General features: G+C 41.7%; 1 protein-coding gene across 1 annotated transcript in view; it reads left to right on the forward strand.

Moving 5' to 3' along the window:
* Positions 1-2,365: 2,365 nt before the first annotated feature.
* Positions 2,366-20,540, forward strand: part of LOC307254394 (C-myc promoter-binding protein-like) — a gene marked incomplete at both ends in the record, with an annotated part of 37,406 nt that continues 19,231 nt past the window's right edge. The window contains 12 exons of the mRNA XM_080032777.1: positions 2,366-2,676; positions 6,169-6,415; positions 8,326-8,395; positions 10,211-10,380; positions 12,916-13,211; positions 13,984-14,050; positions 14,184-14,242; positions 14,404-14,548; positions 14,798-14,973; positions 15,538-15,638; positions 16,679-16,894; positions 20,146-20,291. Coding sequence (XP_079888903.1) covers positions 2,366-2,676; positions 6,169-6,415; positions 8,326-8,395; positions 10,211-10,380; positions 12,916-13,211; positions 13,984-14,050; positions 14,184-14,242; positions 14,404-14,548; positions 14,798-14,973; positions 15,538-15,638; positions 16,679-16,894; positions 20,146-20,291 — 2,004 coding nt within the window. The remainder of the gene's footprint in view (positions 2,677-6,168; positions 6,416-8,325; positions 8,396-10,210; positions 10,381-12,915; positions 13,212-13,983; positions 14,051-14,183; positions 14,243-14,403; positions 14,549-14,797; positions 14,974-15,537; positions 15,639-16,678; positions 16,895-20,145; positions 20,292-20,540) is intronic.

Raw genomic sequence — 20,540 nt, forward strand, 5'->3', positions numbered from 1 at the left:
AATAAAGTCCATTGTAAACAACAATATTTATTTGTTTTTTGCTAGACTTTCATGCGAAAAGTGCAACCTACTTTGTCAAAAACAGTTAAGAATATCATGTAATTTCTCTTTAGCCAAACGTAGAACATTTCTTTCAATTTTCACGTATACCCTTGAGGGGGGTGGCTGTGGGCGAAGCGGGTAGGGCGGTCGTCCACTGGGTTGCAGGGTTTGAAGGTTCGATCCCCTGCCATATGTCAAAGTGTCCCTGGGCAAGACACTGAACCCTAAATTACTCCCCAATAGTTAGCTTGCACACTGTGTGGTAGCTGCTGCTATCGATGAATGGATGTGTGAATGGGTGAATGTGTACAAGACAATGTTAAATGCTTTGGGTCTGTGAAAAACCAGGAAAAAGCGCTATATAAGTGGAGTCCATTTACCTTCTTGAGGGTCACTGTATATGATCTTGACTTGAGAACAAATATATTTTTAAACTTGGTCTGAAAACTGGATGCTCTGCCCGTCATGGTACAAAAGTCTGGTGTTAGATGGCAAATGGACTGCATTCATATAGCGCTTTTTTATCCAAGTGGTCTGACTCAAAGCACTTTACAATTTTGATGTTCATTCAACCTTTCACTCACACATTCATACACCTATGGAAGCAGGCTACCACGCAGGGTGCTATCAACTCCTCCCATTGGAAGAAATGTGTGGTTAATTGTACGAGCCACAGCCGCCCCTTACTGTATAGCTCTATTTATGTGACATAGTATATTATGTTTTGACATAAGAGGTAGTGGTTTAGTCATTTCATACGTCAATCTAATGGCCTCATAAGGAACAAAATTCCCCTTAAAATCAAACCAGAGAAACAAAAAAGCACTCCATAAACGAAGGCGGCAACAAAAAGCTAAGACATCATTTTTGGCCAAGCCTCCAGCAGCTGCTCTTTGTAGATATGCCATAGCTTCTCCTCACACCATTATTTATTTTCTCAGTTTGGGTATTTGGCCCCAACTGTTTTAGTAGCTTCACACTATGACCTCGGTGATCAGCTCCTCAGTTTTCTTTACGTGGCACTTTGATTGCTGCACAGCAAACAATCAGTGGACAATTGCAAAACTTGACCATAATAGCACTGACTGAACATGCCTGTCCTTCTAAATTTGTTTGTTTGTTGTTTGTTGCTGCCTTTGCTTCAATATATTAATAAAGTCTTTAAATGTGCTCCGAGGAACTTTCAGTTTTTGTTAATTCTTGCACCCCCTTTGGACAAAAGCGGTAGTGTTTTTACTACGCCAGCTATATTTCCAGGGTGATGACAAAGGCATTAAGAAAAAACTATTTAAAAATAGCATTCTTTGCACTGATGGTCTTGTTTGCTGTTGTATGTCATTTATGATCATCAGACAAAAAATTAGACTGTTTCAGAAATATTCAAAAGTTCTTCGTAACTTTAACTAGTCGCTAAAGTAAGCACCTTTAATAATCAATACTGAGGTTTTGTAATAATGCAGAGTTTATTGAGTGTAGCTTTATAATTGAAAAATGTCTATTTTCATTATTCTCTTGCTGAAGTTGACATTTTGGGTAATTTTGTTGCACTGACTTGCTCACCCATTCATGTCGGTATTACGTCTCAGTCGTGCTTCTTAAGAAAGAGTTGATGAAGTTGTGCCCTTCTTAGGATAAAGGAAACTACCTTAGCTTTTATCACTCTGCTTAATAGGCTTCATAATATCACAGAGCTTATAATAGGCAGGTTCCTTTTTTTATGTGGGAGTCGGGGCCAACCGGCCTGTAATTGAGGCAGAATGTCATTTGTGAAGAAACACCTCACTGCTCCCTCTTTAAAATGCACACTCAGGTCTGTGTAGCCAGTCAGGCTTTAACTGTGCGGTTTCAGTTTCCAGAATTAGAGAAATGTTCAAAACCCTCAATGCCAACCATGTTGTGTTCTTTTCAGAGCCGCATGTTTTTATCAAAGTGTCCTTGAGCCAGGACGCTGAACCGTCAGCTGCAGGCCATGTGGACTCAAGTCAATCTGGTCAAAGAGCATCCGCTAACTGCCTTAACTGTAAATGGCTTCTTCCTTGCACCTAATGGTAGCCCTTCTGCTCCTTACATTTTTACCCTCTCTTTTCATTTGCCCTTGTACTGGCTTCCTCCTCTGTAAGATTTATCACTGTCAGATTTTTATTTTATTTTACTGCCATAGCGAGGACTCAAGAAGAACCGTCTGTACCTGCTACCACAATGGAAATAAATTTCCCCCCTTCTCTCTCTCTCTCTCTCTCTCTCTCTCTCTCTCTCTCTTTCCTTCTCTGTCTCTCTCCCTCTTTTCCTCTGTAACCGTGCAGGCAGTTGGCGGGGATGGGAGATGATGGAGGACAAAGGCCCTCGTGTAGCCGACTACTTTGTGGTGGCCGGTTTGACCGACCCGTCCAAGCCGTTGGACCAGGAGATTCACTTTGACGATGACTGCCACAAGACGGCCAAGCCCAAGGCGCCCATCACCGATGTGGCGGTGGTGGTGCGCTCCATGGGCGAGGAGGTGCCACCAGGCTTCACCTGTGTAGAGGAAACACCGACCCGTCATTCAGCTGATCTAAACAATGGCGGCCTCATGGCACCCCAAATCTTCCTATGTTACAGGCGAGGTCGGGACAAGCCACCACTCACCGACTTGGGGTAAGTACCAAAAGAGTCATTATCTTTGTTTATGATAAGATAAGATTCTTATTGCTATTGTACAAAACTTTCGTACGCCTCCTTAAAATGTTCACAAAGACCTCTGCACACCTGAGCGGAAGACTGGTGCGTTGTAGGAAGATGCAGCAAAACCATAGAAAAAAAAATCCTGCACACTGTCTCGTTTCTCGCTGATAATAATTGATTAGAAATAAGGCAACGTCAGGCACAAACAACAAAATTGTGTGGGTGCACTCAAGGACCGGACTCAATAAAATAGATTATAAATAAATAATGCATTCATTTCATTCACTAACTCACTCACATTCTGTATAATACTCTCATACACTAATTGGCAACGTATGCAACGTGATTGAGTCTACACTCTCTGAGGCTGTGTTAGGCCAACCCGATCTCACGCCGAGGCGTGAGATCCACACGCATGGACCGGCGGCTCTATTACACGCCTTGCCTGACCAGGGCGTGTGAGTTACACGCGCACCTCCCGTTGTCAAGATGGCCGCCGCGGTCGCGCACCTCCCGTTGTCAAGATGGCGGCCGCGGTTTTCCGTCAATGTTTTATCTATATTCTAACCTCTCCCTGTCCCCTTGCCCTAACCCTAACCACCCAGGGGGCTGCAGCTAGATAGTATTGAAATGCTGGGAGAACATGTCGTGTTATTCCTGGGAGAACATGTCGGCCCCTGTTGGTGCTATTCCTCCGTTCATTTAGACTATTACTCCGTTCATTTAGACGGCGGGAGGTGCGCGTGTAACTCACACGCCCTGGTCAGGCAAGGCGTGTAATAGAGCCGCCGGTCCATGCGTGTGGATCTCACGCCTCGGCGTGATACCGGGTTGGTTAGGCACAGTGCGGGCCTTAAACTAGTCGCTAAAGTAAGTGAGCGTGTGTGTATTTCAAATGCACCTAGATCTAGTGTAGTTTGTGCTTCTGCTCCATCTGCTGTAGAAGACATGATATAAAATGATGATGATGGAAACATATAGGTTTCACAGAATGTTCTTAACAACAAAAGTGAATCACTGTAATTAAATGCATCATCCACCTAACCAACAAGGCCATGTTATTTATTCATGTATTGCAACATGTTGCTGCCTCCATTGTATGTCTCATTCCTGGAAATTATCAGCTGATGCTATCTGCAAACATTGTGGCTGCTGCTTGTTTTCAACAATCAGCTTTCTGCTAAGCGTGAATCTCTGCCCTGCTGTTCCTCGCTATTGTGAATGAGGCGTAGGGGTCCTTTCTAAGAAGTGGTCCATCATGTCGGTTCAGAAAGGCAGAAGGGCTCCTATTTCACCAAGTGCTCTGCTCTGCCTGAATAATTCCTGCTGTGCAGCAGTTTTCCCACCGCAGCCGTTTTCCATTGTGATCTTTTCAACAGAAAGTGGAACAGTGGGAAGCAGCACTGTGTTACAGGTGTTCTCCTCAGCAAGGAGGGAGCTCAATACTGTTTGTTCAGTGTGCTCTCTCTCTCACACCTCTGGCTGGCAGAGGCAGGCGGTGACAATGCTAAGGAGGCTCATTCTGGCCTCTGACATTACTGAGCGTAGTGCTTATCAGGCACTGACTTAGGCTTTGCTCACACAGAATCAGCAGCTTCTGTGTGCTGATAGCCCAGAGGGGCTGCACTTCGCTGACATTAGTAGGACTAATGGGAAGCTGAGGTGTTTGTGTTTGTGTGTGCGCAGGTGTATCATTTACATTTGTCTATTTCTACTGATTGCTACATGTGATAGTGAATGGTTGCTCAAGCTGCAGAGGGAATAATTAGTATGATCTGTGACCAGCGTTCGTATCAATGTCAATTTGGCTTTGCTCAATACTGAGGAATAGAAAGGAGTATGAGGAGCATTTGCACATCCAGGCTTTCTACCAGGAAAGCAGCAGAGGCTGTAATCCACCCAAACATTGACACCTCCTATCTTGGATCAGTTTAGTTAGTAGCTGACACTATTAACAAATGCCACACTCACATTGTCAGTGTTAAACAACCCCTCTGCTCTTTAATGTTTATTTCACAAGTCTTTAAATGTGTTATTATGTTATTGATTAACATGTCTGTGCCTTCTACCCTAAAGACCAATACATACTCCTCCAGAAAACACAGCAGAAAACTCTGACCTCCTCCAACAACTGCAGTTGTTTTTTAAAGTTACTCCAGGACTAATTTGGCACTTTCAATGAAGGAGGGACATCACCTGTGCTGGTGGACCGACAGATAAACATGGTGATATAACATCATAGAAGGATGTGCACAGTGTTTGACCCTGCTGCGAACAGAGCAGAATCGCCACAGCAATGACAATCTACCACTTCCATTTCGGTCCTCTTTTCAGCTTTCCGATAGTGCCACAAAATGCCTGCTGATCTCCACTTGAAACAGTAATGGAGCATAAGTGCATAATGGAAGCTACAAAGAGCGGTGTTTAAAATGACTGCTGCTACTGTTAAGTACCTTTGAGTAGTCGTCCTTTAAGTGGTGTGTGTGAGTGTCCTCTTGTGCCAGATTTTCATGCTTAATATTTTTTGACTGACATTGCATACACCTACATGCTATAAGGACTGTTAGATACAACACATGAATTACACGTTTTTAAGCATGGTCCACAGCAAAGCCCCAGTACACAATGTTTTAGTCAGGGATTACATCACCACAAGCAAGGCTGTCCGTCAGTATCAGAGTTCAGTTGGAGGTCCACAATTGGCCACATTTGATTCCTTGTGATTTCTGTTTGCCTGAGCTGCCATGTTACTGATACCTGACGTTAAATATGGCACTTGTAGCATGCAACATAGCTGCCAAACTGTCAGTCTTCTATCATCGGGTATCATAATAATTAGTTACAAGGATACTTACTGAAAGTGAAACAGGATAATCTGCACTTTTAAAATACTTGTTAGTTTCCCTTTAGTCTTCACTCTTGTGCATATTAATTTTGTTAACAATTCCTCAACTCAACTTGATGGCACTCATTTTGTTGTGACGGCAAGTGTGGACATTAGTGAGTGAGTTTGTCCACAGTTTATAGAGTTCAAAAGTAGCACAACGTCGGAATTTATTAACGAGACATCTGTACACCCTGACTGCCTAAAAAAATCGAGTGTATATAAATTAATATACAGCCTAGGCTCTGTAAATGGGTATGTAAACAAAGGGGACCATAGCTATCAACAAATCCTAGGCTGTGTATTAACACAATCATTTTCATTAGCGCACACACAGTACGGAGAGGTAGCGGATTTTGAGGAGATATTCATAAATTTTTACAAAAAGTGATTTCGACAAAAATTGTTCTCCAAAATGACTAATTACTAAGATCTTCAATAAGTCCAGTTAGATCATAACTGCATATTGTGTTGATTAATTCCACACGGTAATCACACTTATAACTACACGTTGATTTTGAGTTTAGCTGTTGTTGTTGTTTTGTTGTGCTGAATGCCGTGTTGTGCCTGCCCCCTCACAGTGTGCTGTATGAGTGGAAGGAGCGACTGAAGCAGGGCTGCCACATCATCCAGACCACGCCCAATGGCCGTCCAGCCAACATCAGCGGCAACTCCTCCCAGCGCATCTACGTGACGTACCGCCGGGCGCCTGAGAGCCAGCCGCACACCGCTCTGGCTGTCACCGATATCTGCATCATCATCCCCAGCAAGGGGGAGACGCCCCCACACACCTTCTGCAAGGTGGACAAGAATCTCAACAGCAGCATGGTGAGACAGACAGACACTGGTGGACAGAACACTTTGAAATGTCAAATTCTCCTACTAAATCATCCTCATGATACTGGGGAATTTGTTGAGATTTTTCTATGTGTCAGAGATATTTCTAACTCTGCAAATAAACTTATAATACAGTAAATATCACATTCATGAAGGGGCTTTTTCTAGAGCCTGAATTTTGCAAAAAAATATCCAACAATCATTTGAGGAGAAATCTATTGCATAACAGATGAAGAGACCAATTTCTATACCTAGAGCAACAGGGAGGATATATGAGAGTGCAGTTCAGACACCTTGTTAATTGACAAAATATATTTTAGTCTGTGTATACCAAAACTTCAATTGCTCATTTGATGTGGTTTTCAAAGGGAATTTCTTGAAGGAAATAGGTATACATTGTGGCTGAGGTTAGGTGGTACAGTAGTTACTACAGAATAATTTGATCACAACAAGGTATCAAGATACTTTCTAGCAATAAGTATTGAATCTTCATATCCTCAAATTCACATGCCTAGCAGAGGGACTTAAATTGGTGATGCAACATAGTTGACGTTGAGCCTTGCAGTTACTATGAGTAAGCTTCACAAACACAGAGAGATCTATCCCCCATTCTTTTCATTAGTTTAAGAATTTTAAGTTGTTCGAGTTGAGTTAGAAAAAGAGTAAAAATATTGCAGGAGACTGCATCTCACCTGTTTATTTATTTATTTTTGGTTTACAAGATAGATTTCAGGCCCTGGGTGAGTCAAGCCAGCCCCTCGCTGGCTTGTGCATCCAATTATGGAAAATTGTGTAAAACCATCCTGTATTGCCTCAGGAAGTTAATTAATGCCTTGTGTGTTTATACTGTTTGAGTATTGTATCTTTTTGTAGAGGGACATATAGTCCCTCAAGCTTTCTGGCCTCTAATCCTGTGTTTGGTTTCCTTTTCATCTGGTATTTGTGCTGTAGAAAAATATGTATTTCTTAATTCTGCCCTGTCAATCTCATAATGTCCCTTTCTCTACCACCCCCTCACACACACAGTAGAGTCATCTTGGTCCACATTTGGCATCTCATAGAGCAGGCATTGAGAAACTATGTGTGCATGTTGGTCTTGGTTTTGTACATATCACTCTGTGATATGGCCAAAAATGTTATCAAAAAATACAATATAATTTAACTATATAATATATAACTTATAAAATGCATGATTCCCTATTCGCTGTCTTCTTCTTCTGTTTAATGACGGGTGGCAAACAGCGGTAAAGGTTCACCCCTCTCCCAGTTTAATTATATCAAACTTCTATTGAACATTTGTTATATTAATATCAAGGAAAATTATATAGAGATAATAATTGTATCGCTTTATCATCCAGCCATTACTCCACTTGTGTCTTAACATCTCTGCAAGCAGAGAGTAACTGTGCCAAGTGTCTAGAATTAGATTAATCTACAGAGACTTGTGGTGCATGAAGAAGAAACTGAGGTTCCTACAATAAAACTGGGATTCAGCTACACTAATCTTTCCATCTGACTAGTGTAGGAGCTTTGATGATACTTTTTAATACTTCGGCACAGCTCTGGGTGAATATCTCATGTCGCTTATTTTGAAGGATTTATTTGTAAGTTTTAGTTGCCTTACACCTTCACATCACAGTGAATAATTGACACAAACAAGTTCCTTTATCCTTTATTTTTCCAGACAGCCATTGGTTCCCATATGTTTTAGTGTGATGTTTGTCATCAATCATCAAAATCCAGGAGGCCTTTAGAGTGGAGACACTGGCCCATAAAATTACCCTTGTAAATTATTTGAAGAATATAGGATAATTATTTGTTTTTGATTGGCCCAGGTGTAACTTGAATCATTCATACTTTAAAGGCTCGCTAACGTTTTCCCATTATGATCTTGTTTTCAGTGGGGCTCCTCTGTCTACCTGTGTTATAAGAAGTCTGTGGCCAAAACCAACACAATAGCCTACAAAGCAGGTAAGCCTTTCTAATCCCCATCACTCCCGGTGCATGCAGATCCACATAGTGACGTCACGTGTACCTCCAGTTTCCAGCGATAAGAGAGATCAAATAGCAATGCAGCGGATTAAAACTTTCTCTCCCCACCCATCTTCAGTTCTTCCCTGAGTCACTGGCTTCTTGTTTGTGAGAAAAACATTATTTCAGTGAATGAGGATAACTTGAGGTGTGCTTGGAAAGTAACCTTTTGAAAATGGACAGTTGTCCTAAAAATAAAGTTAATTTTGAAGTGATAAATATGTTTTACATTGAACATATTGCCCTTTTCTCTTGTGTCTGGGGGTTGTAGTAGAACTGTCTTTAGAGAGGGAGGGTCTGCTGCAGAGGAAACTGGCTGCATGAGCACATTCTGCTACAGCTGTGCTTGCAAGTTCAGGCTTGTTGAAGCATGTTGACTGCTCCAGAATTACATTTCTGAGATAAGCTTCTACAATATGCTTCTACTTTAAAGGGGTGAAATTATTGCCTTATGTTTAATAGTAAGTTGAGTATAAGAAACCATATGATTATTTCACATTAAATCCATCTACTTGTCAGTGCACTGGTAGTAGATTGTAATTTTCTGATAACAGTGTTGGCTCAGTGCTGCTGCTGTGTTTGGCTCAGCCTCACATTGGCTCGCTGATGTTTTGGTTGTCTTGAATATGCAGCAGACTGTGAATGGAGCGATCCAATCTGTTTCTCGCTAATGTTTTGGATGAGTCAGCTCATAGAAATGAAGTTGATTTTCAACATTTCAAGGCAAGGAAATAGGAAATCCAAAGCCTTTGAGTTATGGAACAGACGAGTTTTTGCAACGCCTGACTTTATTTAAGGTTTACTAAAGGCTTTAATAGACAGTTTGATCCAGAACGGAACATGTTACGTTTATTTTCTTGGTGTTTTGTTGATAAATGTTTTCCTTTTTGGAATGAAATATTGCAAATGACTGTGCACAATGCACATGTAGCTTTTGTATATAATAGACACTCCCCAGTGTGCCCAAGTCCTTCCATCAGCTCTATTTCCAGCAGCTGATTTCAGCTGATAAACCAACACAGCCGGCAGATAAAGTTAGCAGCTAGCTGGTAAAGAAAGTGGAATTTTTCGCAGCTTAAGAACCAGATCTTTCTGCATTCACTAACAACTACTTGCAAAAATACTAAGTGTGTTTTGGGCTATTTAATTCGGAATAATCTGGGCATAGTTCACCGACCAGGGCCAGATTCGTAGATTATGTAGCTGTGCACTCGAATAGTTATGTCAGACGTGTTCAGAAATACAGCATTTGAAGAAAAGTATATGAACCTTTGTGCAGCCCTCCATCATTTCCCTAAAGAATGGGAATGTCACTATGCATGCATTGAGCTTTTTAATGACACAAACCGTTTTCCAGAAGCTGTTTTTCCTCTATGGTAGATCGCTTGTAGAATGCAGTTTTTGAGGCAAAGCTGGGTGTAGCACAGAGAATGCACTCAAAAGAAAATCACTTATTTGTTGTTTTCTCATTTGCGTCCACTGACGGTGACTAATGCTCCACAGGCCTGATTACCAGCCACTGACTGCTTATTACAAAGCCAGGCCTTCATGTTGAAGCACAGCGCCCACTCAATAAAGGCCCACATTATCACTTGATTATGATGATTACAACACATTGAACTTGTTTTGTTTAATTTTGAGTTTAGTGGGAGGGCGGCTATGCATCCTCATCAGCTATTAATTGGTAATCACAGGAGAGCGGTTGCCCTCTAAATTGAGTTTTCTGTTTGTTTCTGTTATTTTTTTTCCTATTAGGGTTATTCAGCAGATATCCAGAGGAGGACTACGAGTCATTCCCCCTGCCAGAGTCTGTCCCTCTCTTCTGCCTTCCCATGGGGGCCACAATCGAGTGCTGGCCGGCTAACACCAAATACGCCCTCCCTGTGTTTTCCACCTTTGTTCTCACCGGAGCCTCTGGAGAGAAGGTAAAGTTAGCAAAATGGAATATATTTTCTTTATTATTCTACATTCTTACACTTGCTTTCATCCAGGCGACTAACAAACATCTTGGTAGCAGAATCTGATATGAGAGTGTGCCAGTGACTGTTACACCTCATCAACAGACTGTAACTGCCATCTATACAGCTGACATAACCACATACTATAAAGCATGGTAGTGTAGCATCAGAAAACCCACAATGCTCTGCATACCAGAAGGGAAACTGGGTCAGGCATGTGTGTTGCTTTTGTCAGGTGAAAACTCAAGAAAGCCACATCTAGTGTTTCTATTTTTAGGACCGGCCTGTTTACCTTTTATAAAATGCTGAAATCCAACTGAGTAATGTTGTAAATGTATTCATACATGTATTATAATTTCATTTATTAATATGGATGACAAAAAAACTAAAAACTTGGAGCTAATGTGCACACCAATGTCCCCATGCACATTATATTCTGGTTTCAGTGGCCTGGATTTGCTCTGAGCCGCAGCTGTGTCTTTAAACTGAATCATGTGGTCATCTGTCATTAAAACGCAATGCAACGCGATGATCTGAATAATAAAGTCAGTAAACGTCTTTCAAGGCAATATTATCAGCCGTCTTGTGATTGCACTGTCCGTCTATGTTAATAAGCCAAATCCTATAATGTTTGTTTCACGGATGTAGTGTTCTGTTTGCACTGTCACCGGACTGAAATGGATTTCTCTTTCCAGATTCCTTCCACTTTGTCTTTGCACTGTGGTTTGCAAAAACACTGACACTGCTTCTTTGTGGGGAAAAAAAACACGTTATATCCATAATCTGTACAGGAGAAACATATGCAAATACATGCGGCCCACAGAAGCATAATTCCAGTCAGAAGACACCACATAGTACACACAAAGACACACACACACACACACACACACACACACACACACACACACACACACACACACACACACATACACACACACACACACACACACACACACACACACACACACACACACACATTCTTTTGGTTTCCAAATCCAAACACAAGCCCCATCCTGCTGTGCTGGTCTGTGGCTTTAGAAAGTTGGGATGAGGTTTGTGTTGACACGTATTAGTGAATTATGTGGTGGTACAGAATCTTGAATGAAAACAAATAACGTCCAAAGCCCACTGATGTTTAGATAGCAGCAACTCTGCTGAACACGGCCAGTTAGGGGTCAACAGCAATTGCTGGTGCCGAACCCTTCCGGGACCTGCTGTTGCTGAGTCACGTTTGTGTGTGTACACGTGTGTGTGTGTGTGTTTTTGTGTGTTTGGACGGCCTGCTGCAGCACATGCAAGGAGATATGTGTGTATGTGTATGCTGTGTTGTACTGGCCAAGGTCAGTGGGATACACAGCAGGACTTTGGCAGTCTGAATACTCCATGTTTAACTGAATAGTAACCTTTTGACACGCACAAACTCAGACACACACACACACACACACACACACACACACACACACACACACACACACACACACACACACACACACACACACACACACACACACACACACACACACACAAACTAACTCTGTCCACTTACCTCTCCATTCATAACTTTAATTTTGTCTTACTTTGCTTTAATGTAAAGGTATACAACCCAAAGTTGTATATACCTTTGTGAATATTTGTACATTTGAGTTATGTGCCAGTTGTTTATGACTGACTTATCCCAAACGAAACAATCCCAAAAGGACTCAAAATAATACAATGCTGTCCAACAAATAATTATCATTTCTGAAAACAACATACACATACAAACACACAGGCGCCCTCAATTCAGTCATCAGCAAACAAAGACAGAGGCCACCATGGTCCGTTTTCGGGGGAACACACAGGCGAACAGAAGATAAGCCAGTAAGCTTTGATCTCTGTGTGAATTGTGAAAGTCTCATATTTCCAGGAGGCACAGGGGATTTATTTGGCCTAACGCTGCTGACGCTGGCTCGGCTAGACGCTTTTTGTTTGGCCACAGTTGGTACTCATGGTATTGATGTTCATAAAGTTTGAACAGCAGTGCACTATACTTACTTTATTTCTAGGTTTATTGATGTACTGTATTTAAGAGTGCAGGACTCCATGGAGGTTTCTTTTCATAACCATCTGAACAGTTTATGTGAAGGTGAGGGTAAGGCTTAGGATAACCTTAGGCTAAAGGTTGGGGTTTGTTATAATGATACATAGCTGAAATTGGTTTGATATGCACAAAATGTTATTGATTTACTATTTATTATTTAATAACTATTTTCACAATTGACCAAATGTTTCAGTTGATTTCCAGTCGAACTGTGAACATTGGCTGCTCATCATATATCATTGTAAACTGAATATCTTTGAGTTTTGCACTTTTGGTTTGATAAAAGAAAAAAAGTAGCAGAAGTCAATTCGGAAGGAAATTCTAGACGCCCTAAGGCCAATGTAAACAGGACTGTTAAATAGATGGGAGAGGGGCTTTGCAGAAGGTTTCAACTTTTGCATCCAACATTTGAACTGTTTCAGGTGTACGGCGCGGCCATTCAGTTCTATGAGCCCTTCCCGCTGGAGTGTCTGACTGACCAGCAAAGCTCCCAGCTGGGTCTCCTGAGCCCGGACCCATCCAAACCCTCCTCTCCCTCCAGCGCTACGGAGCTAGCCGCTAACAGCACCGCTAACAAGAGCACAACGCCACGCGCCGTCTACACCAACAAGTGTGTCTGTCTGCTTTCCCACTGGCCCTTCTTTGACGCTTTCCGCAAGTTCCTCACATTCCTCTATCGCTACTCCATCTCTGGCCCTCACGCCCTGCCCATCGAGAAGTGAGTTCTCTCTCTTTTTAGTTTTCTGCTTATTTTAACCATTCTGTGGTCTGTTCAGTTCTTGCTGATTGTTTATCTTGCACCTTGTTCTTTATAGAGATGTGTGTATACAAATACAGGCAGACATAAATACAGACTTAATGGATGGCTCCTACAAGTTTATATTTTCTACTGATGATTGGACCGGGACAATTTAATGTTGATCCAAGCTATAAAAGTGGACTATCTGAAAGTGGGGCTATAAATTACAGGAAGATGTTCAACGACAAATAGCAGCAAGTGCGGGTTTTATTAGTACCCAAATTTACTATATTGTGTCACCTTCAGTAAATCAAAGAGATATTATCAAAATGTGATTCACAGTGCATCTTAGGTACTGACAGCAAAGCCTGATGTTTAATGTTGATTTGATAGTTGAAATGTTTTCCAGAAACATCATGCTTGTAAATGCCCAACTCATGTCCAGTTACCCCCTCCCCCCCACAAAAAAAAAAAAAGAAAAAGAAAAATACAGAATCCATAAATTGCTAAATACATCACCAATACTCCTTTCTCTTAACAGAGTTCATTTGTTTTAGGCTTAATATTTCTTTCACATTAGCCTGCTCAGGTGATGTGTGGAAGCTTATTCATGTGTTTTATGTTTTATTGCTGTTCATAACTCTCACCCATCTGAGACGGGGGGGTGGGGGGGGGGGGCAGTGATGGATTATTCCGCCTCCCACTGCTGTTATTTTTGGCCTCACATTCCCCTTGTTCTTGTTCTTCCCAGGCACATCTCTCATTTTATGCACAAAGTTCCCTTCCCTTCCTCTCAGAGGCCTCGGATCCTGGTGCAGGTACGTTAATATTCCCTGGAGTTGTTTAGGATATAGCTTGTTTGATAGCATTAGGTTTTAGATCCTCATTATGGATGAATATTTTAAAGATTCAGCGTGTTTGGTTTGATCTCATTTTTCAACCTTCCTACAGCTTTCTCCTCATGACAGCTTGATGTTGAGCCAGCCAGCATCTTCTCCTCTACCGCTCAGGTAAGAGCAGCTGCATGCTAGTTTTCTGGGAAAATCTGATTCAACAGATGTTATGCTTGAATCTAAAGGAATTTAATATTTAGTTAACTGCTTTGCCGAAGGATGCAGTGTGTGTATATATTGACATTAAATTGAACTTGAATTTTGCTTTTTTTTCCTAGTGGTGGTCGATTTTCCGTGCTCCTCCAGAACCTGGGACCAGAGAACGCCATCACCTTGCTAGTGTTTGCTGTCACTGAACATAAGATCCTGGTCCACTCGTTAAGACCCGCCGTACTGACCAGCGTCACTGAAGCTCTGGTGTCTGTGAGTTACTGCTTTAAAACCTATGGGAACCTGGTCTAAAACAGTCAAAATATATGCATATGTAGAAGTAACCTACACTTATAGTTTGTGATATCCGATACAGTTCTTATTTGGATATTTTTTTTGTTTTAAAGTAAGCTAAACTATGCTGCTATCCGGTGTGTTTATCCCTCTTTGAGATGATTCTAATCAATCTGTGACATTTTACAAGGGAGCCCCATCTTCCTTTTCTTCTCACTTCCTCCTCAGATGATTTTCCCGTTCCACTGGCCGTGCCCATATATTCCTCTGTGCCCGCTGGCGTTGGCTGACGTGTTGAGCGCCCCCTGTCCCTTCATTGTAGGAGTGGACTCTCGCTACTTTGATCTTTATGACCCTCCGCCAGACGTGAGCTGTGTGGACCTGGACACAAACACCATCTTCCAGTGAGCACATTATACCAAAACTCTTCCCATTGTTGTTGAGTTGTTTAGGCAAGCTAGCTATTGATGTAAGCAATCTGTAAAATGTGCAGGCAATTTTGCGGAACTCAATCTGTGTTCACTACTCTGTTGCATTCTCATGGTGGATATTGTATAGCATACTTGTGTGTAGGATTAACTACAGGGAGGTGAGCCACACATATTCTATACAGCACTGCCAGCTAAGAGCCCTACATTGTTTTCTTTGCTGCTTTCCCCCCCCCCCCCCCACCCAGACCACATATCTGCCAGCTCATGAGTTCTAATTTTGGAGACTAAGCCATTTTCCTGCAGTCTGGGTAAAAATTGTTATTTTTGTAGAGTGAGACTAATTTGAATGGGAAGAGAAGACATTGTCTGGCGCGTCAGGTAAAGTCAGTCATTTCTGGCCTCATTACCAACCAGACAGCATTAGGGTGGTCTGAACTCCCATGAACAGAACCATATGCCAAATGCAACATGGTCTGCCCATGTTGCTTTTGGCCTCTCGGCCTCTCCAGAACTCAGTGTTTGCTTCTACCCTTCCAGCAATGACGATAAGCGAGCCCTCACTTGGAAGGTCCTGCCAAAGAAAGCCTGTAAAAACCTAATGAATGTGCTGAGCAATCTCTACCAGCAGCTGGTCGATGGTGAGTACTGACCTGACAAATTAGTTGGCAGAAAGATTTATACCGAAGATGTGTCAATTAAATTTGTTTAGTGTGTGTTTGGTGAAACTTTTTTCTTTTTAAGTTGAATATCTATCTATCCTCCATCCGTCTGTCTGTCTATCTGTCCATCCGTCCGTCCGTCTGTCTGTCTGTCCATCATACATTTGTTGAAATTTTTCTGATAATGGCAGAACTGCTGTAAATTGAAATACCTGGAAATGAAGGTCGATTTCAAAACTCAACTCGAATAAAACTCTCTCTCTCTCTCGCAATTACCTGTCTGCCCCCGCCACAGTAGCTTATTTTACTTTCTCTACCATTTGTTGAGCGTGCTCACTGAAACCTGCTGCTCATTGAGCTATAGTTATGGAATAAATGAATTTTCTGATTCGTTGAAGTTGAAAATCTATCCAGTTTCTGCCAGAAGGGCTGAATATTGATATGTCTGCTGGAGGTTTTTAGTCAAGACAATTTAGCTGTATGGATCTTTTCGGAGACATCAAATTGAATTCATTTTTTCCTAATTATGCAAGCCTAATCCTCTTTTGCAATAGGAGTACCCACTTTAACACTTCAAGCAGTGAACTGGCGTAACACCTTTCACTTTTTATCCTTTGAATATGACGGCTTGATGAATTAATTTAAAGAAATACTTCACCCAGACGGAACCAGCGTTCTATCATTATAAAATCGCTATTATAATATAATGAATGAGGTTTTTCTTCCCTCAGTCTTCACTTGGCCCAGCTGTCCTGTTAATCCTAACCCTACATTTTACATCACACATGGGAAAATGTGGGGTTAGACTGTGAGGCCATAAAACACTCTTTCTACCTTTTTTAAGGCTAGGATGAACCAATTTCCAATTTGTTTGCACATTTATACTACATAGGATCTCAGAGTTCAATACACCTTCATATTTCCACCGGTAAAGTAGGTATTTAAACAGCAGCCTCAGTTTGACATGGATTTTAAGAGTAAATTGTGAGAGTTGTTTTTTTTCCCCTCTGTGTGTTCAGGTCAGAACCGGCCTGACGGGCTGCTGGAGCTGAACATGAGTGATTCCACAGAGCTGAGCTGTGGGAAGACCCTCCACACGCTGGAGCTGGAGATCCAGGAAGCCTTCCTGCGCTTCATGGCGGCCATCTTGAAAGGCTACCGTTCGTTCCTACGACCCATCACCCAGGCACCCTCTGAGAAAGCCACAGACGCCAGCTCGCTCTTTGACTTGCAAGGTATTCTGGAATGACGTCACTCTTGACCACTTGAAGCCTAAAGTAATTTATCCATTTGCAGTGTGTTGGAGCCAGACAGCTCGGTCACAGTCACAGAGGGAACAGAGTGAATGGATGAACGCAGCTGTGTTCTTTTTCCCCGGCAGCCTCCTCAAGCTTCTCACAAGCAAAACAAAACATGTCGGCTATTGACTTCAGTGTCATGACCCAATGTTTTCTCTCTGAAAGAAATGCATCTGAATGACGATTCCCAACAGTGTTTATTGATCGCAGATGGCTTAAGCTTTGCTATTTTAATAAAAGTGATCTGTAGGAATGTTTGTGTTGTGTGCATTAGAAGCTAGTCCACTTACTTATTGAGTGCTTGGTACAGTTATTGGTTCATTGTGCTTTCTGTTGACTAAACACTAGGAAGCACATAATTACTGCAGTTTTTAGAGGGCGGGGAAGTGGCCCACCATGATTTCGAAGCTCACAGTAAGGATTGTAAGACATTTAAACCAAAGCCTTCCAAACAGTTATTTTGGAGACCTTTTGATGCCGACTGCTGATTTTTACGCCTGCAGATGTTTTGTACTGGCCTTTTCTTTTCTTTTTTACTCTGATGGAGCTCTTTCTCTGATCATTGATGGAACAAAGGACTCAATGTATGTCAGTCAGCCTATTATCAAATACAAAATCATTTCTCTACAGGCCTATGGCAGCATGGTTTTCCAACCCATAGCTCTTTGAAAACTATCACTAACATCATTGATTCTATTATTTTCTACACACATCTGGATATCACTTAGGGGCAAAATCTCATGTTCTGTCAGTTGAATACTTCTCAGTCAAGGTCCTTTGTCCATTTGTGAACGTTTTAACATTCACCACCAGGCAGCTTTAAACAAAAACCTGGAATGGTCAAATCAGAATGTCGGCCATCCAAAAGAGGTTAGGTTTGCTCCACTTTTTCCTAATTTTTCAGACTAGAATCAAGCCAGCTTTAGTCCCGTTTGTACAGTTACGGTGCATGATTAGAACTAATGAGTCTATAAATCTGTGATACTGTGTAGCACCTCCTCTCTACAGCTGGCCAGCCTCATCAGCAGATGGTGTTGTTTAATACATGGGCATTCATAAGTGTCTATCCACACCTCTGAGTAACACACAGAAACAGTTTGGGTAGATAGGAAGGCTAGGGGATGGGGAAGATGCTGGGGTTGAAGGTTCAAGGCTGTTTGCTGACTGAGGGTTAGTCAGTTAGCGGCACAGCTGCTAAATGCTCTGGAGGCTTGAGTGTGTCCTCTGGATCTGAGCCTGTGAAAGCTGGTTCACATCACAGCTGAAATGAGTTAGGGTGAAGTCATGACTGCTAGGCTGGGGGATAGCTGGAGCCAAGGTTGTGTCAAGTTTGAGTTATACGATAACACAAACAGCAATCGCTGCATTACATGACATAATGACTGGAGGAGAGATGTAACAGCTAGTACATAGGCTGTGTTCGGAAAGCCATACTAACGTCCTACTCGTACTCATTTTGACTTCAATTTGAGTATGTGACGGTTGGGTTGGGATGCGAGTTTGGGTATGTGAGAAATTCCTGGATGAGTACTAACTTCCAGGAAGATTTTGGGTATGAATCGATTGTATACTTTTCCTACTCAACAGCCCCACAATGCACTGGGTCAATTCTACCCGCCCAGGAAAATGAAATATTTTCGAGCAAATTGCTAGGCAACAACATTGTTTGGGGTCCGCGATCTGACAACTATACGTGCAGTCATTCATAAAACTCTCACAATAGATAAGAGATTAATATAAATACCTAACAACATTAGAGTCACTAAGTGAAATCAGTGATGTGAGTGATAGTGGAGAGAGATCAGGACAGATCGCTGTTCCACACACCGCGGCTCGTCCAGCTCAACTCACAGACAGCTGAGTGCTGTCTGATGAGCTGGACAGAGAGCGTCGGAGGGATCCTCCGCCTCAAAACATAATTATAAAACAAGAGGTCTAAAACACAGATGATGAACACAGGACTGTAAAAATCTAGTTCAATATCTAACCTGTAGAGGGCGGTTATACGCTAAACAGCGTCTTGACCACCTGAATCTTATAAGAAGAAGAAGAAATTCTTCATTGCTTGAGTATACTTCAACTGAACGTTTTACTATCTATGGTTTCGACGCAGCTCGCATACACAATCGATCTTTGAGTAGACAGTATGCAGTATATAGATGGTGAGTATGTAGGACGCTAGTATGGCTTTCCGAACACAGCCCCAGTGTGTGAACTCTCAACCTTTTTGGGACTTCCTGTACAGTGGATTGACCTTTGAAAAAACATTTGACAAAACAATTTCACCTCAAGGTGCATGACAAGATCATATCATATGATCAAATGCTCCAGAACAGCTACTCAGCGGACCTTGAGGTGAGAAGGTGTGTTAGTACTTGCCAATATAATAAATTGTATTTCTTATAATTGTAATAATTGTCATAATGTCACATGATGTCTGTACCACATGGGCGTTAAACTTAAAGAGATAATAATAAAGGAAAGAAGAAAACTCTTTATATATTTGAATGCTTTAACCAGCAAATGTAGGAAAAATGCTCTGGATAATTTTTTTTATCATAAAATTAGTAATTAATCCACCGACTAATCATTATATCACACGTTAAGAAACAAGTGTCCAGAGATCCTTATAGACTCTACCAAAAGACTAGAGTATACTTACAGTATATCATGAAGCTACTTAGAGGTGTTTTGGTCAGGATCAGTTGTTGGCCCAGTGTAAGAATTAAAGTATTTATCAACTGTAGGAAGTGTTTCTTGTCGGTTTCTGGCGTCCAGCTCTGTGCTGTGTGCCAGAGGCCATCCATCCGGCTGTCGGTCCAACACAACAGTGGCTTATTAGTCAGTTAAGTTGCTTTCAGCATCTATTAAGGAAGCTATTCACCACGCGGTTGTAGGCTACATCCCAATTCGGCCATTAAAGTAATAACAATGTGTTTGCTTGCATTATCCAAACCAACACAAATGGAAGTTTTATGTATGGAGCCCTAAATGGGATTATGGATTTTCTTAACCACAGAATCATTCACCTTTGAAAGAGGTCTGTATATTTTTCTTTTGAATGCTAGTCTGCATATCTACAGTTATCTGTGAATCGCTCCTCACGTTAATCAAGAAAGAAAATATGTCTCTGCAAGTTAAGATTCCTTATCATTTGCAAAAGCTAACCTAAACATTTATGTCCTCAGGATTCTTGAAGAGCCGTGACCGCTCACACCAGAAGTTCTACTCATTGATGACCAAAACACAGATGTTCATCCGCTTCATTGAGGAGTGCTCCTTTGTCAGCGACAAAGACGCCAGTCTGGCCTTTTTCGACGACTGTGTGGACAAAGTAAGCGTGATTTCCCGTCATATAAAAAAATACAGTATATTTATGTTTGTGTATTGATGCAGTGGAATTTAGCGTCCCACAAGAAAACAAAACTACAAAACTTGCTCTCCTTTTACTCTTTGTCCATTTCTGTTACTTTTACAGTGTTCCTTCTTTTGGGCAGGTTCTGCTTTTCTATTTCTTTGTGCAGTAGTAATGTTAAATTCGAGTTCCCTGTGTTAATGCACCTGTCTTCAACCAAACCTGCTT

The sequence above is a fragment of the Ammodytes marinus genome (genome assembly GCF_949987685.1).
Source record: "Ammodytes marinus genome assembly, chromosome: 1".
NCBI classification, from domain to species: Eukaryota; Metazoa; Chordata; class Actinopteri; order Uranoscopiformes; family Ammodytidae; genus Ammodytes; species Ammodytes marinus.